This window comes from Amphiura filiformis, chromosome 15, assembly GCF_039555335.1.
Source record: "Amphiura filiformis chromosome 15, Afil_fr2py, whole genome shotgun sequence".
In the NCBI taxonomy this organism is placed as follows: Eukaryota; Metazoa; Echinodermata; class Ophiuroidea; order Amphilepidida; family Amphiuridae; genus Amphiura; species Amphiura filiformis.
Window position 1 is genome coordinate 43,028,747 of NC_092642.1, and position 27,320 is coordinate 43,056,066.

A 27,320-nucleotide genomic window follows, 5' to 3' on the forward strand; every position below is an offset into this window, starting at 1 on the left:
TGTTTGACCCAATACACACATATTGTACATGGAATACACCGTGACAATACGTTGTGTATTGTCACGGTGAAGACCGTGCTTGGAAGAGTATGCTGTATGCTAGCATACGTATGGTCACGGTGTATAACGTTGTTAAAATACCACGTACTTTAGTACAGTAATAGTACAGTAATAGCGCCCTCTGTTGGTTATAATTCACTTTAAAACGTATTTTCAACGTAGTGAAGAAATATTTTAGGTAATATAACACTATAGAATATAAAAACTAGTATTTTTAGAAGTTACATTTCAAGGTCGTTACATTAAGGTTACTCAATGTTTTAACATTAAGGTTATATATTTTTTTTTAAATTAGAAACAGCCCGTCACCCTTAAGGTTACTCATTGCCCAGTATCAACCAAAAACATCAAGGCCGCAGGGCCGGCAGGCCCGAGGCCGGCGACTCCCATACGACGACTAAACACTCCAAGTGGGACCCCAATATAAGGGCCCCGCAAATCAAGAAAGCAAGAGTAACCTTAAGGATGACGAACTGATAACGAAAATTCTGTTATATTTACGGACAGCTCGTCACCCATTTCATAGGCCTACTTTTACATTTTTTTTACTCTTTACCCCATAATTTCCCTCATTTTTCAGGCCCTGCCCTCTATCGGGGGCTAATTTATAGTTTAAGCTTGTTTGCTATTGTTTTTGGAGCAACATTGTTTCTTTATAAGCCTGCGGCGCAACCTTGAACAATATTATCTTAGCAATATTGTCTTTTGAGATAACGCCCCGTAGCCACCCCCAGCCAGCCCCATACCTCATTTTGATTTTTAACATACCAATATTCTGCTTTTTATATTCTATGGGGTCGCATATTATCTCAAATATTTCTTCACTACGTTGAAAATACGTAATTATGACCAACAGAGGGCCTTATAACTGTACTAAAGTACGTGGTATTTTGACAACGGTATATACCGTGACAATACGTATGCTAGCATACAGCATACTCTTCCAAGCACGGTCTTCACCGTGACAATACACTACGTATTGTCACAGTGTTTTCCATGTCCATACGTGAGGATCAGGTATCCGGTACATGCGCCATGACCTTTACTATAGACCTTTTTCCCTCTTTCCCATCATGCACTATTCCAGGGGGTATGAGTGTAGCCTGAGTCCCTGGCCTCTCACTCGCAAAATGGCGGACAAACATGGCGGCGGCTCGTTCGAGGCCTGAGAACGATACGTGCATTTTTCATGGAGGACTTTTTCATGCGCGCCGACGTTTTTTTGACGGCGCGATAAATATCCATATATGGACTTATATAGTCCATATATGGAACACATAGTCCATATATGGACTTCTATAGTCTATATATGGAGATCAAACAACGTAGCGCCATTTCGTCGGAATTTTGAACACCGATGTCGAAATTCAATCACGGCGCCGTGTGGAAGACAAGTTTTGTACAGGAATTTAACAGGATATACCGATTTGTGGAATAATAAACAAGGTATAATGAACGGCAAGTGTTCAAACATCGCTTGGACCAAACTGGAAGTGAAGAAAGAGTTGAACATAATCCGATTTGGAAGAATTTATGTGGATAGTTACCGGGAGTGCCGCTGTGTGACAGTGTGTGCAGTATTATGTGCATGTGTGTACACATGCATGCTATACTTTTACCCCGGACTTTTACATGTCATGATGGTGATGATGGTTGTTTTTTACGTACTGTCTGCATGGTCTGAGCCCAGTTGAGTGACGACATATTTAATCAGCTCTATTCTAGTATAAAACAAGTTCATTCTTACGGCAGTGTGCTTTCTTATGGTCTGTCTGCATCTCAAGTTGCCGTGCAAAAATGGACATCTCCAATTCAATGCATCATGCATGCAAACCGTCATGACCGTGCGTAACTGTAGCCTGTTAATACTTCTGACTAGCATGCTAGGCCTCAGTGGCATACACGGCATCACATTGATTGTACTTGTAGACAGGCCTAGCATCTGACTTGGCAAGAGAATACTGCTACTTGACAATATCGTCGCACCAACCGACAGTGTCACTGCAATCATGCAATGATCAAAACCCTGAGACTTCCATGCAAGATTCTCCATCATTATGCCATGCATGCATGTCAATGTCATTAGACATTATGTCATGAATGTTGTACCCTGGATAAATCAGTTGATTTGCTATTTACTGTGCCTGATGTCATGATTATTGCCCAGGATTGTTGCATGCCTACAACTTCCAACATGTCCAGGGTCATGAGGTATACTCATGGACATGGTACTGGCACTGACTGGAGTTTTACGCTGATGTTGACAGTGTTACCATGGCCATGTGATGTCATCATTATTATTGACTGTGTACTGACTGTGACATGGACATGGACATGAGTACTATTTGCCGAGATCTGACTGAACAAACACCAATGCCGCCAATGGCATGTACCGCATGCGCCAATGTGTCATCATGTTAGTAGCTGCAGGCCTACGAAAGAAAAACGGTAAGCAAAAACATGACAACAATTCAATTGTAGCCTATAGTTGAACACGATGTCCTCTCCTCTCCCGTATGAGGTTTGGACTATAATTAGGCCCTAGCATATTCACCCCCCCCGAGCGTTAGTATGCTGGCATGAGCTGCATCCATGACATTTTTCCATTATTTTCATGGAAAGAAAGTCAACTATTTATGGAAATTTAATATCAAAATTTAAATTTAACCTATCAAAATGCCAGACACGCCCTGCTGTTTAGCAGTGATAGCTAAACATAATAAGGGGGATGTCATTTTCTTCGGCAGAGGGGGTCATGAATATGTAAAAATTTTTATGACCCCCCCTATTGCGGGCAAATTTTTATGACCCCCCTAAAAGAATGCATGCGGAGCGCGCGAACATTTTTAGTCACCAACCTTCAATAATTCTATAAAGCCCTATTTTGGGTGTTAACAAATTATAACCCCTATATTTGGTCTAAAATTGTATGACCCCCTTCCAGTATATTCATGACCCCCTTAGGGGGCTGTCATTTTCTACGGAAGGGGGGGGGTGGGTCATGACTCATGAATTATGTCGGTGACCGGAGTAAATTTTTTCATGACCCTCCTATCGCGGGCTGAATTTTTACAACCCCCATATCTCAGGTCGAAAATATTTATGCCCGCCCCCCTTCCGCCTACACAGACTGACTACAAAGTATTCATCACTGGAACTAAGGGGGCTGTCATTTTCTTCAGAAGGGGGGTCATGAATATACTGGGGGGGTCATAGAATTTTGAGACCAAAAATTTTTAACAACCAAAATAGGGGGGATATAGAATTATTAAGGGCTGGTGACTCAACATTTTTTCAAAACCAAAATGTGTGCGCAATCTTTTGTTATAGTTATACAATGGAAGATTTTTGCGCACTCCACGTTCCTTCTTTACACTTACGCTCTAAAATTTGGGTACGCTCCGCGCCTTACTTCCGGCCATGAGTAATTTGTCTTCAGTCTGTATAGGCGGAAGGGGGGTCATAAAAATTTTGACCCGCGATAGGGGTTGTAAAAATTTAGCTCGCGATAGGGGGTCGTAAAAAATTGACTCCGGTCACCGACATATTCATGACCCCACCCCTGCCGAAGAAAATGACATCCCCCCACAAGGCACGAAGCGCGCAAAAACTTAAATGCGAAGAAAGTGTGTGGAGCGCGTTAAAATTTTGACCGTAAGTGTAAAAGGTGCGCGGAGCGCGCCAAAATTTTGAATCATATAACTATAGATTGTGCATACATTTTGATCGTAAGTTAAAAGATTGCCCGCGCAACGCGCGAAAATTTTGGGTCACCAGCCCTTAATAATTCTATAACCCGATTAACCCCCCACTAATTTTGGTGTAAAAAATTATAACCCCCCTATTTTTGGTCAAAAATGCTATGACACCCTCCAGTATATTCATGACCCACCCCTTTCAAAGAAAAAATGACAGCCCCTAAATAACCCGAATTACCCGATAAATAACGCCCATGTACAAATGATGTACATGTACCTGGGAATACAAATATTTCTAATTTCTTTTCATTTTAATAAAAACAAACTCAAATGACTTTTTTTTTCAAACTCTAAAATCTACTGTTAAAGAAGGCTAAGCATTTTCCTGATTTTGACATGGTCTTGACAGGTACCGGTATTAAATTTGTATACATGAATGAAATACAATAAAATATTAGATCAAGTCGCATCATCACGCAACAAAAAGTATGCGACCGGAATTTAAAACATTTCATTTGACTTTCTATTTTACTGTGGGTGCACCGTAAAACTCGGCTGTACATTCTCTACGGCGCGGCATATATAAGCGTGGACTGTGTTATAAATATTGTTCACTGGAACTGATTATAAGAAACAAGCCTACCATCCATTTTGAAGTAATTAAAAACAAGTTCACAACAACAACAAAAACACAAAAAACAATGGAGCCTTCGGGCAACACACAAGCACTTTATTTGATGATGAACCACAAAATTGAACGTGGGCCTAAGTTTAAAGAAAACAAAGCAAAATATGCCCAATTCAAAAACCGGACCGACATAATGGCCGAGTGAAAATTGAAGAAGTCAGAGTATTAAACAGAATCAGAATTGTGAAAGGAAAATATAACAATAACTGAAGCAATAGGTTTATTTAAAACTAAACAGTATTTATACTATTATATAATACTGTAGGCCTAGGGAATATAAATCGCAGGAAAGAAAGCAATTATCATACAAAAAGAACAAGTTTAAAATTCATTAAAATTCCTTTAAAAACAGTTGTTTTATTCACGGGCGAGTCGGAAGATAATTTACCCGCGGAAATTTCCTTAAATGGCAATGCGCCATGCGACGCGAAGCGCGCGAAGTCGCACGCGTTTTATTAATGAGCTCAAAAGTCCTCCACGCTCAGAACACGTTTGGTGTTCAGTCCTCGTATTGAGCACAGTGTAGCGGCCGTGCGTATATTCGAGACTGGAGGATTTAGTCTAGGTATGAGTGTCGCAAAATACATCATCTCCCCGGGGGAGTACAGAGTTATGTTCATCACATTCTGGAATACGGACATTTCGACTGGTGCCCATATCACAAAAAAGGAATCCCCGATAATGATGATAATGGCGCCACAGTCACTAATACCTTTCGGGGGCAAAAAACAACATTTCTATGCCTTATGGACATGGTGTATTCACCCAAAAAAGTTTCCTGTTATTGAAACCTAACTTTGCATACATTTTATAGACCTAATGGTGAAAAACTGATGACGGGACACGCAGTGATATTTTACCGGCGTCCGTTTCACTTTTTTTCGGAGTTGAAAATAAAACGAACACAAAATCTCTTACACAGATGTTCTGCATCGCTCCGTAACTGCATCACTCGTGTATTCAATAATTGCATAATTAGTAACATCGATGGCCTTTACGATAATCCGCATATATGGAATCAGTATGACCATATTAAGACAAAATAATTGCAAAGGCCTGGCAAAGACCATCGGATGCACACGATCTATGAGGTTGATGAACTACGTCATACCCCCCTGGAATAGTGCATTGTGGGATAGAGGGAAAAAGGTCTATAGCAACTTTATGGTTGGTTCAATTTTAACTGGACACAGTCAATATTCTAAAACAGTATCCAGATCCAAGCAGAAAACTAGCTCTATTAAATAGTGTGTCTCACTGAGAGAAGTTGAGAGTAACGCTATGTTGGATTTTGCAATGGCAATTCGAATTAGTTCGTTAACACTGTGTATACGTCCCGCATTTCATTATCCGTAGCGGACGCTCAAAGCGCTGGCATACGCTTGCCCTTAAAGACTCCAGAGCGATAAGTCATAGGTCAAACTATTATATATTTTCTGAATCCTTATGATCAGATAAATATTTTGGAATTGGTTTTAACAAAATTTCAGCAGCTTTGAATTTTGACCCCGTATAAACTTTGACCTTGGAATTCTTGAATTGCACAAGGGGCTAACGTTGGCTAACATATTTTTCCTATTAAATATGTGACCCACGAGAAGGTAGGAGAGTATACTGCCTATTCTGCCCAATAAAACGATTCGTGATATTACGTTTAAGTAAAACTTGCTTGAGCTTTTAACCTGCTGGCAGAAATCAAATTTATCATGATAAAGAAAGTCGTTATAAGACTGCCTATATCAATTTTACTCTTCACGTTATACGAGTTATAGTATTTAATTCAGCACTATTGACTATGAGAATTACAATATAAAATACAAAAATATACATTATGTTTTTCACATTTTACATTGTATTACATTATATATTAAATGTAAAGATGGTAATTACAGATACAGATTACCTTATTATTTCAGATAACCCTATTATACAGACACCATTTTGGAACATGTGATTTGCAGGTGGTTATTGTCCCGGTTACCATAGTAATCTATACCCTACTCCAAAGCACGTACTACTCACCTTAAAACCTCATAATTTTACTGTAGATATACTGTATCACTTTTGTTGTTTTTGCAAGTGTAATTGTCCTTGTATTATCATTAGCCCTTTGCTTAGTGTGCTTAGTGTTTAGCCCCTTAGGGTAAATTCTTTCATTTTGGCGCTCTATAAATGTCAGTAATTGACGGGCCACCAAGACCATAAACAGAGAGGAGGGCATATACCTCTTAAGTCATGTTTACGATCCACTACTGAAGTCTGCAAAAGAGACTAAAAAAAGAGACTGAAGAATTTGATTATTTGATTGGTAAAACAATAACTTCATATACCGTAAAATTATCTACACAATAATTTGGACTTTTCATGATAAGACCTTGATTATAAGGATAATCCATGTACAATAAGTTTTAACGTTTTATTTAAATTTAGGAAAAATATTTTCCTGCATAGAAACATACTAATTTTAACTACCATATTTACCTCATTGCATTGCACGTCGTATACATTCGTGTTATATTTTTACAGTTTCTACTATAACTATTATTGAAGACATTTGATAATTTATAGATTATGACCAGATAAATATTTTGGAATTGGTTCTAACAAAATTTCAGCAGCTTTGAATTTTGACCCCGTACAAATTTTGACCTCGGAATTCTGGGATTGCACAAGTGGCTAACGTTGGCTAACATATTTTTCCTATTAAAATAAGTGACCCACGAGGAGGTAGGAGAGTATATACTGCCTATTCCGCCCGATATTACGATTCGTGATATAACGTTTAAGTAAAGCTTGCTTGAGTTTTTAACCTGCTGACAGAAATCAAATTTATATATAAAGAAAGTCGTTATAAGACTGCCTATATCAATTTTACTCTTCACGTTATACGAGTGATAGTATTTAATTCAGCACTATGGCAATTACAATATAACATACAAAAAGTATACATTATGTTTTCACATTTTACATTGTATTGATTAAATGTAAAGATAGTAATGTTGTAAATACAGATTACCTTATTATTACAGATTACCCTATTATACAGACACCATTTTGGAATATGTGATTCGCAGGTGGTTATTGTCCCGCCTACCATAGTAATCCATACCCTACTCCAAAGCACGTAGTACTCACCTTAAAACTTCATTATTTTACTGTTACTGTAGATATACTGTATTACTTTTGTTGTTTTTGCAAGTGTAATTGTTCTTGTATTAGTTATTTGCTTTGTGTGTTCGGTGTTTAGCGCCTTGGTGCAAATTCTTTCATTTTTGCGCTCTATAAATGTCAGCTGGCTCTGAGAGCAAAGACAAGGGTAATCGTGATTTACAATAATTATCTAATATATTTTCTTATACAACCCTGTACTCTATGAAAACAGCAATTGGTTGCGTTTTCTTTAAATTTCTTTAAATGTTTTTTATTATTTACGTAAGGAAACATGTTGCTTTTTAAACAGCAATTTTAACGGGTATAGAATGTTCTGTAAAGTTCAATACAACCATGTTACATGAAACAAATAATAAAGCATTTCAGTTTATAGCAATAACGTTTGTGTCCGAAATCAATTTTTCTGATTTTTTATTCATTTGTGCAAAAATATGTTTGTGTCCGTTGTTAAAATTCCATAATGTTTATATCCGGGATTGAAGAGATTGGAAACTCACATTCTACCAAGCCTCTGACAGTAAATTTTGCTGGTATGCGTGCCGACTTTTCCAGTTCGAATTAACCTGCGATTCCCGCTGTTGTTTCAGCTCCAATCCAGCCCCACCGATACGTACAGGAGAGCGTTCAAGCCTCAGAATACCCTTCGTAGATCTCTTGTCCATGGCCAGATTTACCATTGGGTCCGGTCCCGGGGCCCCAAAAATTGCCTTGTGCATCCTTTTTAGCCCCAAAACACCAAAAAACGCCAAAATAAGGTAAAATTTACCATTTTTGTTCGCGCTCACTGGCCCGTTATATAGCAAAAGCACCTTCATTATGGGCTAAAATAGTCTGAAATAGAAACGCGCGCAAATGTCCCAGTAAAATCTATGCTCGTCTGCCTCTAAATCGTAATACTCCCACCGCCAATGTCGATCTTATACCTAATTCAAAACCTGGTCACTTTGCGTGCACAATGTGCACTACACATGCCTTCTTCACGAACGGTGAGTTTGGGGGCCTCCAAATTTTGGCCTGGTCTAGGGCCCCCAAAAGGTAAATCCGGCCGTCTTGTCTCCCCAAGGATAGAACTGAACAGGAAAAGCAATCCTGTGTGGTGTACTGCATCGTTTGCAAAGACTGTGACTCCCTGTATATTGGTGAATCTGGGCGCAAGCTCGAAAAGAGGCTAACAGAGCATAAATCCAGAGCGGCCAGTTCTCAGCAATTAAGGGACATATCGACATGCGACAGGAGCAAATGACTGGGAAAACGTTAAAGTGTTAGAAAGAGGGTCAAAGGACTTCCCTCGCAGGGTCTAAAACTAAAATACCCAGATTGAACCGTGACAAAGGATTAGATGACTGAAAAGGATTAGATATTTGACCCTGTCTGGGACAACCTCCTGACCATCCTGAACCAAGGGGCGCCACAACATCTTCCTGTTGGACGTCATCTACGTCTGTGACGTCATCGGAGGTGTCTCTACATCACTAGCAACAACAAATCTTCAGAGCAATAACATCCGCTAAAGACGCCGTTTGACCCGTTGAAATCGCTCCGGTGAGTGTACCAGATTTGAGTATTGTAGAAGTTTAATTTTGCTTTCTATGATACTTTCTAACTTTAATTTTTTTAGTTTTGAAAGGTGCAAAATGTGTGTACCATTTTGAATATCTTAAATATATGAACTGATTTTGGAAATTGAAGCAAAACTACAAGTTTTATATGTTGAGTAGATTGTGTAAGAGTGTAATATCAAAACCGCTCGTGCAATTTACTGTAACTAAGAACTTCGATTGGTATAAGGCTCAAGTTGAGATGAAAAACACAATATGAAAAAATCTGATCATCAACCATTAAGAAATGGGTCTTAATAAGAGGGAATAATTATTGTCGTGCACTTACAAGTAAAGAGTACTGGTCATTTTATGAAGGATTACAGGTGATAAGATAACGCTTAATGAAAGAGATACAATACAATAATGATAATTCCCTTTGCAGGTTTGTCGACGTAAAATAAAATCTACAAGACAAGTGGTCGGGATAAGTGTCCATTTATTTTATTTCAACATTCAATATCAAGCCCTCATTCCATCTCCCATCGGCGATAGCTGTTCCAATTCAGACCCAAACATAAACTTCTCCCTAGTCCACTTGCCCATTTTGCATACTCTCCTAGCAAACACAAAAACGTTTTTAAAACGTTTTAAATTAGTTATATTTGGGTTTTGGTTTAGGTAAAAACGTAAATAACATTAAAATGTCGGGTTATATAAAGGTCATGAAATCGTTTTAAACGTTTTGTATGAAAACACACTACAACAATATTTTTAAAATGCTTTCGAAATGTCATAGTAAACTATTTTTGCAAACATTTTTGGCCAAATATTTTGTCAACACTTAAATAACATTATGTTAAAATATTTGCACCCAGCAAAAACAGAAATGTTCTTAAAATGTTTTTTACAAAACGTTTTAATAACATTTAAATGTCGGGTTATATAAAGGTCGTGAAAACATTTTAAAAACGTTATTGTAAATATGTTGGGCAAACATTTTTTGCAAAATATTTTTTCAACCCCAATAACATTCTGTTTAGAATGATTTGTACCAAGTTTTCAAATTGTTTTTGGAATGTTATTAAAACGTTTTCTGTAAAACATTTGTGTTTGCTGTACAGTAAATTACCAACAAATGTTATTTAATGTTATGAAAACGTTTTATACCATTAATGTACCCTTTATATAACCCGACATTTAAACGTTTTCTGACAACCTTTTATAACCTTTTGCGAATGATGTCGAAAACGTTTTGTGTTTGCTGGGCTGGCTATTACATTTAAGCATAAAACTCTGATTTGTATTAATTTGTGTGCAATTGATAGATTTTCACATCTGATCTTTTCAGTCACCGTACCCCTCTGTTTGTTAGCTTCCCAAGTGGACTACTTACTTTGGATTGTGGTTAACATTCTTAACACGGGTCTCGATAACACAGGTCTCGATGTAACGATAGGCCAATTTCTGGCCTAACTAAAATTGGCCATGATGAAATGCATCTTTGAATGGATCTGGCTTGTGTTTGGTCGCCCAGATCTCGTTATGGTTTAAATCTTCCGGGCACGTCACGACCATTACCATTAACTACATCGTACACAACTATCTGTGGTATTTGCGGCCCTTTTGTGTTGGCGCGAAAGTTAACCTCTCGCTTGGTGGATGGACGTACATCAAGCGCGTCTAGTACTACCATGCTTAGTTCTTGTGGTTAAATTGGATTGATATATTCTGTCCTCTGGAGTACATACTATCCACATGTTACCATTACTATGTCTTGATGGATCCAAGTGTGTGAAAATATTGGATCCAACACATAAAAATGATAAAAATGGATGCTTTACGCCCAATTTTTATTGGTCTCGCTATGAGTTGTAAAATATTGGACTCGACTACGTCTCGTCCAATACTAGTATTTTAAAACTCATAGCTCGACCGATAAATATGGGCTCAACCGATCCAATTTTATATTAATGTTATTTATTTTTATTTAACTCATACAAAGATTCTTATCATTTGATTGGTCATTTACTATTGATTATTTTCGCTATATATAGAAAAAGACTATTGCACTCCGCGCCAGTGCAATAGTCCATTTTCCATTGCACTCACGCGCAGCTACATTAGCAACGCTAACAGACGCGAGCGTATAGCTCGACTCGCCAATTATAGGTGTTGAGATCGCTTCTAAAATAAATACCGTAGAGTTTGTAATATTTATTTTATTTATTTTGTTTTCCTGGTGATTTATAAAATTAAGTGGAAGAAAAAGAATGTTTTATGATTTATATAAAACAAAATTGAATGTTTTTATTCGTTCAATGGAAAGAATATTTTCATTCGGTAAAATATGAACTGTTTCATTCAACTCGCCAAAGCCTCGTTAAATGGAAAAGTCCATATTTCACCTCATGAAAATATTCTTACCATTGTACTTATTCAATATTTGTTTACCATAAAGAAGACAGGAAGATAATTATTCCAGCATGTTGTGAAAAAAAAATGGATGGATTGACTGCTATAAAAAAAATAACTGGAGTTTTATTATTTTATAGCGTATTTTATTTAAACTGTTGTTGTATTCGTATTTCGACTCTCCACGGAATGTATATTTTCTGGCTGAGTATTTATGCAGTATTTTGCATGTTGGGTAAATATCGTTGGATGAGATAAAACATGTATATTTTTGATATGAATTATCAAATAACTTCAAAAATAATATATAAATATAGCCGTATATTAAATTCCAGTTACAAATTACGTATTTCATATCTTTAGTATAAAAATACATAATAAACACAATAAATATTTACAATATATATAATAAACACAATAAATATTTACAATTCGAGTACTTTATACCGCATTAAGTAGAAACTGTATAAAAACGTACATACTGCAGTTACTGTCCGTTTTCCTATACACAATACACAGTGCTCTCACCATTGACGCGTGACCTCTACAAATATTGTATGTTAGAAGTATAGGCAATTGCCTAGTTAACATCACTATGTGAAAAATAACCGGCCAATATTTAAAGTATTCTCTGAAATTCTAGAAAATATAGTTTTGTAACATGTCCTCAATTTTTAGCTAATTTAGGTGTTTGGAAATATTCGCACTTTTGTGTTTTAGGAAGGATATGTAAATATGAAGAAATTATTTCCAAACCGTGTTAAGTCTGCAACCATTATGCTTCTCATTTTCAAGAATGCTGGTTAACAATAAGCAGACTATTGTCTCATTTCGTAAACAAAAGCTCACACAGTATTGTTACCTTTCGTTTGCTTTATAATCGTTCACCCAACTGAAACTATAATACCAGCTCATTGCTCATTGCACAGGTAAAACAGAAACATGTGTAGTGTGGATTTAACCAGAGAAGATCTGATTTAATCAGTTGAGCTGTTTTCAATGAGTGTTATCTTGGTTTAATAGCTTTTAATGGGGTTTAAGTCCTGCAAAGGTCGTGGTGAATTCTACTGTAGACATGACTGCATCATGAAAGTATATGACGTGAAATACATTGAGGTAAATAGGATAGTACTGAAATAATTAATAAGTTTTCATATAGGAAAATATTTTTCCTAAATTAAATTAAACGTTGAAACTTATTGTACATGGATTATCCTTATAAACTAAGGTCTTATCATGACTTGCCCATACATATTATGTCGATAATTTTATGAAATTTGAAATCAACCACTATTAAGTTATTGTTATTGTTTTATCAATCAACCAATCAATCACTGTTATTATAGTGCGCCTAAACACTATAGAATTTGCACCAAGGCGCTAAACACTGAACACAAATCAAAGGACTAATGATAATACCAAGAAAATTACACTCGCAAAAAGTGATACAGTATATCGAGTGTTTAAAACCAGAACCAGGTCCACAATTACATGTTACTTATTTCGGCAATAAATGGACGGTTAATTCTGCCCTCCATAATGAATGCAAGTGACTTTGGGGTATATACATTGTCACTTGCGTCGAACTGTTTAAGTGACAGTACCCCACCAAAGTCGCTTATATTTATTTATTATGATGGGCAGAATTAACCGTCCATTTGTTGCCGACATGAGTAACATGTAATTGTGGACGTAGTTTGTTCTGGTTTTACGCCTTCGATATCCACAGTAAAATTATGAAGAGATGATGTATTAAACCTCTCCCCGCGCATTAAAATGAGTACAAACAATCCTAGTATTTGCTCAATGGTTCTTGAGACAGCACGCTGAGCATTAAGGTGAGTACTACATGCTTTGGAGTAGGGTATGAATTACTTTGGTAACCGGGATAATAAATACCTGCGAATCACATGTTCCAAAATGGAATAAAATGTATACTGTTTGTATTTTCTTTTATAATATTGCAATTCTCATATTGCTGAAATAAATAGTATAACTCGTATTACATGAAGACATTTACATAGGCAGTCTTTCTCTATATAATCATCGATTTCTGTCAGCAGGCTAAGAACTTCAAAAAGCTTTGGTTAAACGTAATATCACGAATCGATATATTGGGCAGAATAGGCATTATACTCTCATAGCTCCTCTATTAATAGGACAAATACGTGAACTCAGAATTCCAAGGTAAAAGTTTATACGGGTTCAAAATCCAAACTGATGAAATTTTGTTAAACCAATTCCAAATTATCTGGTCATAAGGATTCAGAAACTATATATTTGACCTATCTACGACATTTCGTTCCTGGGTTATGAGTAAGAAGGTCACAGGTCAACATTTGGGCTTCATGGGTCAAAACAGAAAATTGCCTTCGATTTTAATAGAAATTGTTTCAAATATTTTGTCTTTTGTATTTTACCTTAGAAATCCCTCAAAATAGGTCACAAGCGTGCGTCTGTCCGGACCGGCTCGGCAAGTTAATTATAGCACTTTTCTGTTGTAGAGTATGATTACCTTAAATAAACTAAACACTGTAGAATATGGAAAGAAAGTCATTTGACCTTGGATGTACGGCAGTATGTGGTGATCAAATGGAGATACTCAAACTTTAAACCTGGGCTGTATACATCAAGAAATTATATAGACTATAGTCTGTCTCGCGGCCCAAGTTGAGATTCACGCCATTTTGGATTTCGCAGGGGCATAGTCGAATCGCGTGCGCTAACCTATTAAAGCTGGGCGTATATAAACGCTGGCGACGCACCCGTGTAAACGCACTAATTCGAATTGCCACTGCGAAATCCAACATGGTGTAAATCTCAACCGGGCTATCAACCTGATACAAGACACACTGTAGATCGAGCTGGCTGTCCGCGCTTTGATCTAGATAAAGCTTTAGACTGCATCCATTTTAAGTCGAGCAACCATAAAGTTTCCTCCCATAGTAAAGGATAGGATGCATGTACCTGATACATGTAGGTTACATACATTGGTTGACCTCGTAGCTCTAGGTACAGCCATACTAACCACAAAAAGGAGATAATGTGATCAAACCATGCACAGCCACTATCCTAGGAGAGTATTATTTATGCACTATTCATGTTCCATATGTGGCACTCTGCTCGACTGAATAGAGAGACACAACAAAAGTAATCATTGATTTGACAACGTCAATAATTGCACAGTTCGTGTGCTTTTTCAAACTGGTGTAGTTCATGACTGCCCCAATCTTCCCATACGAGTAGCTGGTGTTTGTACGGTCTTGGTTTCAGAGGGAAGTTTGTAGTTGTTCCGGTTCTGGCTCTCGGTCTGCAACTATCGTCTGACATGTCTGATGATAATTTGTGTATCAGTGCTTCCTCGGTATGATATCGCGACACGCAACTACTCTGTCGGAAGCAACCAGAAACAACCTGGAAACAGGACCGCCGGAAGATCCAGCATTGGACTTGGAGAAAGCACAGACAGAACCTCTCCAAATTTGTATCTTTCAGAAGTATGATCAATTCCTACCACCAGGATAACGCCGTCAGATCTTCCTATCCACAATGTGTCTTTTACCGCAATGAGGGCTGTTACATTATAGTTGATGTATCTATCCCCCAGACTCCGAGACTTTGTTCTTCTGGATGCAAATCTCGCCCTTCTTGCTACGTGTGCTGTCAAGGTCGCACTTCTGCGTCGCGACGACGATAACGACGGAAATGAAGGATAATCTGTACTTGATGAAGGTGACACGGGTAAATTGCGTGTTATATTGGTAGATTCATTGATTGGGTCGGAAAGACAGTGGCCTTTCATGACTATCGTGCTGCAGCAGTAGAACCGATCGATCAGTTTGCGCTTGGACAGATCATATTGTGCGATGTGTGTAGACTCTCTGTGAAACACCAAACCATGTCTCCATAGCAGGCAATCCCTTGTACCATCTGATCATCTTGGGTCCCTACTTCGAGCACTTGAGGATCTAGTAAGAGTTCGTTAAGGTTGAGTACTCTCACTGTATTACCACATCCTATGAGAAGTTCCTGCCGGTGACTGACTAAAGCCATGCACTGGCATGGCTTGGGTTCCCTGCTAAGGACGAGACGCTTTCGTAATTCCCATGTTCTAGAAACGCTGGTAGTGGACGTCTGCGGTTTGTAATGCGAATAGATAAAAAGTGTCCCGTCTTCTAAGCCAGCAAACAGGTAGCCAAGCAGGGTGTCCGATTTCTATATGAAAAAGAAATTAAAATAAACAACATGTCTTACACCTTGTAACTTAAATAATAATAAAAATGCATCAAAGCAACCGACCCTTATTTAGTGTCAACAAATTCATATAAAATGATATATAACCATACCAAATCATATCAGATATCACAAAATGAAGAGAACGTTTGTTTGTCATTAATACAACCTGTTTAAAAATACTTTTTTTATTTTATTTTTAATTCCCATGCCATCTAATGAATTCGCTGTAGAAGAAGTGATGTAACAGGATTAATTACCATGGCGATGGGTCAAAACTATTTGGAATGTATTGCCCTTCACTAGACGTACGCTGTCAAAGAATAGGCATACAGACCTGGATCGTAATTCAATAGATATTTCACATTAGTACGTTTTATTCGCACGTGTAGTGTCTTTGAAAATAGTGGTATTGTATTCAAACTATGATTGCACACAGGGCAATAGTGCAGGGCAATACATTCAAGAATTGTTTTGACCTATCGCTATTGTAATTATTCCTGTTCCATCACTACTTCTACGGCGAGTTCTCAGACAATGTACGTACTTTACCATCCATTGGGTAGTAGAAGAGCGACGTAGCTGGTTTTTGAGTAAGCACAAACAGATCTGTCTGGTGAGTCAGCCTCTTTTTCTCTCGGTTATACCTGTATATCTCAAGCTTCTCGCTCTGCAAAGAAAAAAAACAGTTCATATTACGTCACAGACTTAAATATTGCGGGTGGGTATTTAAAAAAGCGTTTACGCATGAAAACACGTTGGAACTTTTGTAATGTTTTGTCATGTTTACTGTTAATTTCAGTTATAGGCAGTTGTTACTATTCTTAATTCGGGTGGTCAATCTGATTGATAGATGACAGCTGAATAATTCTTGAAGTGTGCTGGTCCTTAGGTGCGGCGCTCGTTAAATCACCGACATTTATTATCTATTTATTTATACATGTTCAACATTCTACTTGTTCGACACACTATTAACAACAAGGACCTGATTGCTTATGAAAGATAACTAGTCAACAACACTTAAGTTTTTTATCCGAATATTTTCAGAGTAACTATACTCCGTCATCAGCGGTATGATACTGGTGAATGACTGATGTATGAACTTTACGTCCTGTTGACAATGTCCTTTTTTGACCTTTTGTCCAGTGTTTCTAAAAGCAAAGTGTCATAGATTTTGGAAAGTTATCGGCCCCGTCCCTATTAGGGGTGGGGTTTTGAAAGAGACCATTCACCACTATCACACCGCTGATGACGGAGTATGGTTACTCTGAAATTATTCGGACAAAAAACGTGAGTGTTGTTGACTAGTTTTACCATTTCCGTTGATCTCTATACTCTGATTACTTATGAATTTCAAAATATTAGGGTTATTGCAGTAGGGTCAGTGTTATTATTAGTGGCTGCTAGGGCTAGTGTTGTGCTTTGGGTTAGGGCTTATCGCGTCGAACACGTGAAGCATCGAACAAGGGGATTCCTCATAATCCTCTTACACTGGTTCCTAGGACATGATAGTCCCCGAACTGGACAGCACACAGGACTTTATCTCCAGGCCATTCTTTTGTCTCATGATCCGTCATGTTGTACTCAAAATTAAACGCCGTCAGGAATCGTTCATGTTCAGCTTTTCTCCAGAGCCACAAATCGCACTTTGCTTTTTCATCCTGTAACATAAACAGACGTTGATGGTTTATTCTATTATAATCTTAACCCCTGAGCACTACCTGCCGATCTAACATTGCCTCTGATTGGTCAATTACATGATATCTTCATTTTAATCACCAATCAGAATGGAGCTTTGCAAATAATTCACTCCAATTTTTTTGCATAGTGAAATTATTCTAACAATGTTGCTGATTGGTCCAATTGATAATGAAAACTTCTTTTGACCAATCGGCAGGTAGTTCTCGTGGGGTTAATAACCTACTAACATGATATGAGCCATAACAAATTGATATCAATGACTATAATACATTTATAACAGGCTGATCTTTTATAATAAGTTTCCACCAAACATAAAACGTTTCACAGAAAATGTTTTATTGCCGAGTTATATAAAGGGTTAAGGTGGTACTACACTCATTGATAAATTTGTGACTATTTTTGCATTTTCTCAAAAATAATAACACACTGGTAACAACGGTTATGTATATTATACAATGTTATAGGGGCAATGAATCCAGTTACTACACTGGAATTTCAGTGACTCAAGACAAGCGGTACGTTGTTTATGACAATAAAAGAGGTACCGCTACAATGTACCCCATTTCTTAACACATATAATGAACTATATACTTGTCTTGAATCACCGAAATTGCAGTGAAGTAAGTGGATTCCTTGCCCCTATAATGTACATAACTTTTGTTACCAGTGTGTAGTTATTTTTTGCGAACAATGCAAAATTAGTCACACAATTTATCAGGGGTGTAGTATCACCTTTAAAAAAATTGTAATAACGTTCTAAAAACATTTTTGAAAACATTCTAACATGATATTTAAGAGTTGACAAAATGTGTTTGCAAAATATTTGCTACAAATTATTTTACAATAACAGGTTGACAACATTTAAAAAATGTTGTTGTAGTGTTTTTATATAACCTTTTTCTTGACCTGTATATAACCCGACTGTTAATATGTTATTTAAACGTTCTGAATATAACCAAAACGTATTCATAACACGTTTTGAACGTTTTGAGAACAATTTCGTATTTGCTGGGTTGCTTCTTCATACAGGCTGTCCCTTTAGTCAAATTAGAAGATGGGAATATTCGTCTGACCTCATTTGATGTACGACTTATGAGTTCAGCAATTAGTTTGTCCTTCAGTCAGAGTTGTACCAATGTCTACGGCACACATTTGCTTAACTCTTGTAAAATGTTACCATTATTATTATTGCCTGTGTGATATGTTTAAAACATTCAGTATGGCCACAAACAGATGCATGACTTAGGAATGAATATACGTGGGCAATAATAATGTGTAGTGTGTCGAGCTTTGTATCAGAACAGTTTCAGAATATACACTCTTTTTTAGTGTTTTGTGAAAGCAACATTAATTCAATTGATTTTATGTGAAGAATAATAAGAATAAGAATAAAAGATACGTGTTGACTCCAAGCTCGAAAATGTACATAACTTGACTTCAGTACGGGTTTTAGTTAATATGCGAATGTGGTTGCAATGTACATGCGCAGAACGCAATCATATTCAGCCCGTGGATACTTGCGAGTCCAAAATCCTTGCGTTAAAAATAACCTAAACGTAATCGCACAGTGCATTCACATTTGCATCCTAACTAAACATCGTGAACCATTTACCTGTGCTGTAGCAGTGTCCTGTGTGTACAGACATGCTTCACTTTCACTTTCAACTTCCAGATAATGCCTCAAGCATAGGAAACTTGCATTTTGCATGAGATTCAGAGCATACTTGGCACTTGGTCTGGCAATAGGCGAGTCTTGCCAGCAGGCTCTCATCAGTGCTTCCAGATGAGCACACCGAGGTAGCATAGCATATTCGATGTGTTCAAATTTAGGTCTAGTTCCGGTAGTGATGTTGACTTTGGTCTCGATACTGCTCTCATTATCGAATGGAAGCAATCCACTTATGATGTGATAGAAGAGCATGCCCAGGGAAAATAGGTCGGCCTACATAGTAGAAAATTGGAGAAATAAGTATATTTATGGTAATAATATGTATTCGGATATTTATGTAATTGACTTTATGTTGGAAAGATTAAAGAATGTTTAAGTCGCTATCAGGCGAGTAACTATCAGGCGACTCCTTAAGGTACCATTGAAAGACGTCTTTCTATTCGTCTGTGTGTTCGTTCGTTCGCCTTTTGCCAGCTCCAACAAATACAAATGAAACGGGTCAATGTATGATTATGTGAATTTACAAAATAAGTCGACTGCATGTTATCTACTCGAGACAGAAATAAATTTATCATGCATTCAAGGATTCACCTTAGATTTGTCGTAGATTTAGCGGATACCAGTAACCGCAGTAAGATAGTAGGCTAGATGTTCACATTCTAGAGACTGGTCATAACTCACAGTCACACCTCACCCTAAAGCATCCTATAACCTTCTATTAAAGAGGTTGAAACGCTCCTCTAGTGTAATGCCTCAATTAAGCAAATGATATGTTAAAGTCGCGGCCACAGGTCAACAGGTAGATTGGTAGTTTATTAATTTCATGCATCAATCATGGAAACTTAATAGGGTTACCATAGTTTAAGTTAATACAACAAAGGTATGGCGATAAGAGTTTGAATTTATATATAGTTGAACACAGAATGTAGACGGTTGCCTAATAACTTCTCTAGTACTATTATTTAACATAAACATCCTTTTGTTGTTTGATATACCCCCCCCCCTTTTTTTTCTTTTTTTTTTTGACAGATATATCCTTTTCAGCGGATCCGTTCAACTGTTTCATTTTACCCCTACTGTTCTGAAGCATGTCCACACACAAAGCATCAGTATAAACTTGCTGGTTGAATACATGAATACCAAAACTTCACATTTTTGACCTCATGCACTTAAAGTAAACAGAGAGAGTCTGAGTACGTACTTGATGCCACTACTATACTTAAAATCTGAACATGTATACCTTTTTGACCACGAAAATAGAATACAACTGATAGGCAAGTCATAGCCCATTGCAAACGATGGCACTAATACATCAAGCTTCAGAGGTTCTAGTTTAGCGAGAGCAAATTGATATTGAAAGTGGCAAGCCTAATATTATTATTGTATAATTGATTGTTATGATTTCGTCTGAGGGTGTAAATAAGGAGTACAGGTTGAATGAATCATGCAATGACTGGCCTAAACCAACATGACCAGCAGTTGAAACGATTCATTTATACCATACCATATGGGTGCAGCCTATAACAGGTAGTTATCATATTCTAAAAGGTCATGTTAAATGAATATTATGATAATTTTGTCATCTATGCTCAGAGCTTTTTTTTTGGTAACAATATGTATGCAAATCTAAAGGGTTGGCCACTAATGTGCATGTGTGTCTTCATAATTATATTTATATTCGATGCCTCTTAGGAAAACATTAGACTATGAGTCTTGTCTCCTATACATTCTCTGATTGAACTCAATTACTTTTGGGAATACAATTAATGAGCTTCTTCGCATTGTTACCCATATCAGAGCTATAAAAGATACTGCAAATGCTTATAATTCCATTAAATTGATAATTGCTACTTCTCACAGGATCAAATGTGAATATTAATCAATCTATAACGGCAAATGTTTTGTTAACTACTATATTGCTCTAAAAACAGATGTATATCTACTGACATTTCTTTTTTAAATATATCTTGTTAAACAACAAGCGCAGATTATACAATACAAAGTTAAATGGAAACGGAAGAATTACTCAAGAGAGGGCAGCATACATGACAAATATATATTAAGTATGAAACTATACATGAATCAAAAAGATGACATGTTTATGATAATTTTGTCATCTATTTTCAGAGCATTCTTTTTGTAATCATCTCATGCCAATCTAAAGGGTTGGCAACCTATTGTCTCTCTGTTAAGCCATTTTGAGATTTTGGTACTAAAATAATAACCAACACCCATAGATTCTTCCGATCATAACTTTAACATACTGCAGTTACTGTCCGTTTTCCTATACACAATACACAGTGCTCTTTCCCATTGACGCGTGACCTCTACAAATAGCCCTACGTTAAAAGTATGGGGATATGACTAGTTAACGTCGCTGTGTGAAAAATAACCGGCCAATATTAAAAGTACTCTTCTAAAGTTCTAGAAAATATAGTTTTTAACATGTCCTAAATTTTTAGCTAATTTAGATGTTTGGAAATATTCGTACTTTGGTGTTTTAGTTAATGTTATAGGTAATAGTACATTGCCTAGTTAACGTCGCTGTGTGAAAAATAACCGGCCAATATTAAAAGTACTCTTCTAAACTTCTAGACAATATAGTTTTGTAACATGTCCTAAATTTTTAGCTAATTTAGGTGTTTGGACAGGGTCGTACTTTTGTGTTTTAGGAAGGATATGTAAACGACAGATAACACCAAAAATATGAAGAAATTATTTCCAAACCGTGTTAAGTCAACAATCATTATGTTGCTCATTTTCAAGAATGCTGGTTTACAAAAAGCACGCCATTGTCTCATTTCGTGAACAATGGTACACATACCATTGTTTCCTTTCGTTTCCTTTATAATCGGTTACCCAACTGAAGCTATAATACAAACTTTATTGCGATATCGCACATGAAAACAGTCACATGTGCACAGCCAGAGAAGATCCGATTTAATCAGTTGAGCTGTTTCAATGAGTGTTATCTTGGTTTAATAGCTTTTAATGGGGTTAAGTCCTGCAAAGTACTGTAGACATGACTGCATCATGACCCAGTCAAATATATTGCAGATATAGCAAATGAGGATGTAAATAAGCAACTATTGGCCTAAACCAGCATGACCAGCAGTTACCATATGGCCGTATCATAAGCGGTAGTTAACATATTCCAAAAGCTGAAATAATAATGATAATGTCACCTATGTTCAGAGCTTTGTTTTTGTTTGCACATGCTAAAGGGTTGGCATTTGCATGCATTTGTTTTTAAATATTTGTGTTCGATGCCACTATAGTTCAGAAGGACTTGAGACTATGAGTCTTGTCTCATATTCTCTAATTGAACTTAATTTCGGGATTACAAATAGGCTATATAATCTTCCTCTTCGCGCTGTCATCCATATAACCTGAACTGCATGCAAAAGATATTGAAATGTTTGTAATTCCATTTAACATATGCTAATTCTCACAAGGTTATTGTGAATAAATCATTCTATAATAGCAAGAATGTTACTATAATCAAGAAAATTACTGTATTGTGCTGTAATAAACAGGTGTATTTCAATTGACAAATCTTTAAAAATAGATCCTGTTAAACTATTATACAACGTTCAATTGGAAGGAAAAGATAAAATTATTCAAGAGAGGGCAGCATACATGGTAAATATACAGAAAAAACCATCCCAGTCAGTTCTGTACTGCATTGCCACCATTTGACTATACTTTGATTTGACAAACGTGAAGTAATTTATTAAAAAAGAATTTAACAGTAACACTTTTTCACACCATGGCCAAACGTAATTGCCATACCATCAAAAATAATTAAAATTCTGAAATAAATTTCCAAGCATTAGAAGTACAATATTTGAATCAAATTACCTTCTCGTCAAATGCTTTTCCTTTCACAATTTCTGGTGCGCAGAACGCGTGAAATCCTGCTCTTCCACGCACGCCACCTGCCACTAGCTTGCGAGATATGCCATAATCTGCCAGTTTCACATTCACCAGATCGTTTATGTCCGTTGAAAACAGCAAGATGTTGTCAGTCTTCAAGTCTGTGTGTATCACCCTTCTTCGATGGATGTATGCAATGGCCGCAGTTATCTGACAAAAATATTGATAACAATGAAATAACCTCAAATTTGGGCTTGCCACGTCATGCCTGATCCAGAAAGCAACCATAAAATACAATACTCTGTACGCTATAGTTAAATTCCACTAATTATAGAGCTTGGCAGTGCTTGCAAAAAGAGGGACTATTTTCTTGTAGGCCATCTAAAAAGGGTCTTTCAAAATCAGTGAAAAACACCAAAAATATATTTTAATAAATGGTAGATAGACAAAAATGTCAAAGTAACATGATTTTACAGTTCCCCCAAATTCATCCGCTGGACATCGATTTACCAACCCTACTGCTGTGTTCCTATAAGGTTCCCCAAAAGGAGTGGCACTGTAAATTTGTGGTCTTTACACTTCAGTGGCTTAAAACAAGGTCAACGTATGTTGAAATTTTGTTCTTCATTATGGGGATTCAACCTTATACTTTTAATTGATAATAATGTATTTTCGTTGTGAGAGTTCCATGTATGAGAGAAAATTTTGCTTAAAATCACCGATTGAAAATTGCTGGTATTTAGCATACAGAGGCAGAGAGACAGAGAGAAACAATATACTACATTGTAAATACGCACTGAGGCATTCCCACTCATGACTGTCGATTGCGTATGTGGACAAAGTGGACCCCCCCCCCCAAAAAAAAACATACACACTCGTATATACACCCACCACACCCAACACTCACCCTCACCAGTGGGTAAAGGAAATCTCCCCAAAACACACAAGCAAACAAAAAACAAAAACAAACCCCATATAAACATTTTTGACCACTCACCTGTAGACAGATTTTGTAGGTTAGCATCCGCGGAAGAATACTATCATGCAGGACTTTTTCGGTTAACATGATGGGCCTTGTGCTGATATACTGTTCACGAACATATGAAGCCAAATCACCTAAGGGTGCGAATTCCATGGCAAAGCAGAGTTGGTGAATGGACGCACCGATTGCCTTCAATATACACGGATGGTCAAGTTGACACAGGATTGCCAATTCACTACGTAGATCGGGGAATGTGGTCACTACAGCTAAAACCTCTTCATCCGTTATTGCGCCATCTGTCTTGATCGGTTGTACCTATTTGCATAATAAAACTATGATTAGGTTCATAGTTTATACCAACATTATTGTACAGGTATAAGACATTTCATGTTTCAACCTGACATATAAGTACGGGTTTTACCTTTAACTTACATACTTTTAAGTATACATACTTTTAAAAACACTTGAGAAAGTTCCTGCAATCTTATTGGTTTCTTGCCGTGTGATATGACACGGTATAACACGGTTCAGAATTTATTTATCAAAGCCCGACGTTGAGAAATACATGATTAATGAAAAGGTGGTTAAAACAAAGGCTGGTAGGGCTGCATATTTCCACAACGAAATTTTGCCAATTTTGCCCAACCTTTTGCTGTGAATTCGGAACTGTATTGGCCTCTGGCTAGAATTGATACAATTGACGTTACTCACGTTATTAGGTGATCGCGATTTCAGGAATTTCTTTACGGCCACAGGTGTGCCTTGGTATGCTGCTTTGTAGACTTCTCCAAAGCCCCCTTCTCCAAGTTTTTGCCTAGAATTAGGCTGGATTCATTCAGATGAGGGACGGACAAATCACAGAGAAACAAGTCTGGCACAACTGTCTCCAGCAAGACTTTCTTATCTGGGTGTCTAATTAATTAAATAAATAATTAAACAAGTTGTAAATTAATTGTTAAAGCTCAATCTTGCTTAAATGAGTTTTATTGAATAACGTCTACCTATCAGTCACGTCAGTTGATATTACAAATATTAAAAAGGTCACTTTCTGGAAAGCAGGACTGAACAATGTCATCTGTTGTAACCAACTTCATATCTGGATTACATTAAGCGGATCATCTCAGGGACTGCTAAAAGATTCTTGTGAACTGAACTAAAGCTGTCAATAATAGCTGACCAGAGGTCCTGTAATATTATAGACTCTTCTATTGAATGATTGGTTTATTGTTTACTTGTTTTATTCCATTCAATATAATAAATTTCATTGCATACTTACGGAGCAGAAATAAATAAAGCATATAACGCCATGTTCATGTCCAAATATGATATTTTACAAACAATAATGGTGAACTAAAGTTAACTTTACTGCAAATTTCTGATGCCTTAAAACCTCTCCAAACACTTTGCTAAGGTAGTACTTACCTACTACAAGATACGTAATCCTGACACCGTAATGTAGCTGCAACCGCAAGGTCGTTGAAAGCAAACACATTGCAAGTAGTGAATATGTCAGTGTTGCCATACGGACCTTCCGTCGCTGCAACTCTCGTCTCACAAACTGGACAAGGAACCATCCTCTGAATCATGTCTTCTGATTCTTCCAATCCTGTTAGTTGAAAAGGACATCTTGTTTTAGGAACTAATAAGGTGATATGTTTCCGACAGTTTTCGGGTCTTTTGATATCATTAAGGCACAGATACACGTTAATACACGTTAATTTACCTTTTCTAGATGAAAAGTAAAGAATTTCTCCTTTGTTTACAGTAATACAGTCATGCTAAACGTCATTTTTAAATATTAATCGAGACCTTTACTAATGTATTTCATTACCTGGATACCAATCCTTGATAAGAGATTCGATGTGGTCTACTATAAACCCTAACACGGTGAAATCGTTTGCGTGGCTTCTTACAGTGACTCTGATTCCTTGAAGCTGATCGGGGAAACTCATCGGTTCTATGGTAAATTGACCTCTGACATGTTTCAAGGATATGCCTTCCTGCCAAACTAACGTAGTGCAATCACCATCAGAATCCGCAAGGGACAGAATGTCTTGACTAAATAACAATCAATAAAACCTAATTATTGTTATTACCTTTACGACATGATCTGAAAATGAAAACATTTACAATTCATAACTTCGTCTTCTAATACTTTTTCAATAAATAATAATTATATTTAACAGAGAAACTTATGGTTTACAATTCAGGAAGAAATTTATTGTATTTCAGTAACATTTCCTTTTTACATGTCGACGAATCCAAAATAACTCAAAACCGGTCCTCTTGTATTTTAATGAGTATAGAAGGTCACGTATCGTCTTTATTACAGTTCAAACACTCCTTAGCCTAACTATAACGAAGTAACGAAAGATTTTTAGAAAAAGATGTTAAAACACAAACCTGAATCGCTTAACGGATGACAGCCGGTGCAGCAGTCCATCTTCTTCTTCCATTTGTTTGATACTGACCATAAGCCTAGATACCAGTCTGCTCCAGAAACCTGGTGGAATATAGGGCATCTTGTATAATCGTTGGATCTTTTGATGAAAGATACGATTATGTATTTGCTGTATTACTGGAGGACGTCTGGGTAGTAAAGAGGGAATGAGGCACCTGTGGAACGCATAAAAACACATAATACAGTGATGTAACCATTCCTGGAGATCGTCTTGATCTGACCATTGCAAATAGTTACAACAAGTTGAGACAATATTTGACAATCAGCGCGGCCCGTTAAGAAATGAGTATAATTCAAAATAAGACATATTTTAGCAAGACTATACCTGTTTGATGTCACGGCAAAGGCAATCTCAAACCTTCCCAGTAATTGGAGATATTCTTCAAATCTATTTTCACCAAATCCACTTTCGACACACAGTTTTTTCAAGTCTCGTTTCAGCACCATGCCATCCTGAATATAACGACCTTGAGTTCGGAATGTTACAACTGCCAAGAGTACATCACAGAGCCAGGACGGATCCAGAAAATAAAGATTGGTCAGCTGATACGTGTGGTCATTGACATGATTTAGACTACCGGTGTCTCTGAGGAAACGCACAGCTGAAATGAAAGGTTGGTGATGCACATAAGTATTGTTACAAAATTGCATTACCATTGTCTTGAAGCTTTATGCTAATAATTTATAACATTGGTGCTCATGCCTAATGCATGAAAGTGTAAAATTTGTATCGTTGCGATATCTCCAAGCACATTTAAGACATGAAATTATAATTTAGAAGGGTTTGAGTGCAAAATACTGATTACGTGATCAATTTAACTAAAGTAT

General features: G+C 36.9%; 1 protein-coding gene across 1 annotated transcript in view; it reads right to left on the reverse strand.

The window, feature by feature from the left end:
- Window positions 1-13,728: 13,728 nt before the first annotated feature.
- Window positions 13,729-27,320, reverse strand: part of LOC140170975 (leucine-rich repeat serine/threonine-protein kinase 1-like) — a 31,659-nt gene continuing 18,067 nt past the window's right edge. The window contains 13 exon segments of the mRNA XM_072194165.1: window positions 13,729-15,449; window positions 15,452-15,785; window positions 16,351-16,473; window positions 17,294-17,464; window positions 19,117-19,446; window positions 23,035-23,259; window positions 24,047-24,346; window positions 24,389-24,428; window positions 24,779-24,943; window positions 25,454-25,637; window positions 25,863-26,089; window positions 26,435-26,647; window positions 26,818-27,094. Coding sequence (XP_072050266.1) covers window positions 14,956-15,449; window positions 15,452-15,785; window positions 16,351-16,473; window positions 17,294-17,464; window positions 19,117-19,446; window positions 23,035-23,259; window positions 24,047-24,346; window positions 24,389-24,428; window positions 24,779-24,943; window positions 25,454-25,637; window positions 25,863-26,089; window positions 26,435-26,647; window positions 26,818-27,094 — 3,083 coding nt within the window. The 3' untranslated portion in view covers window positions 13,729-14,955.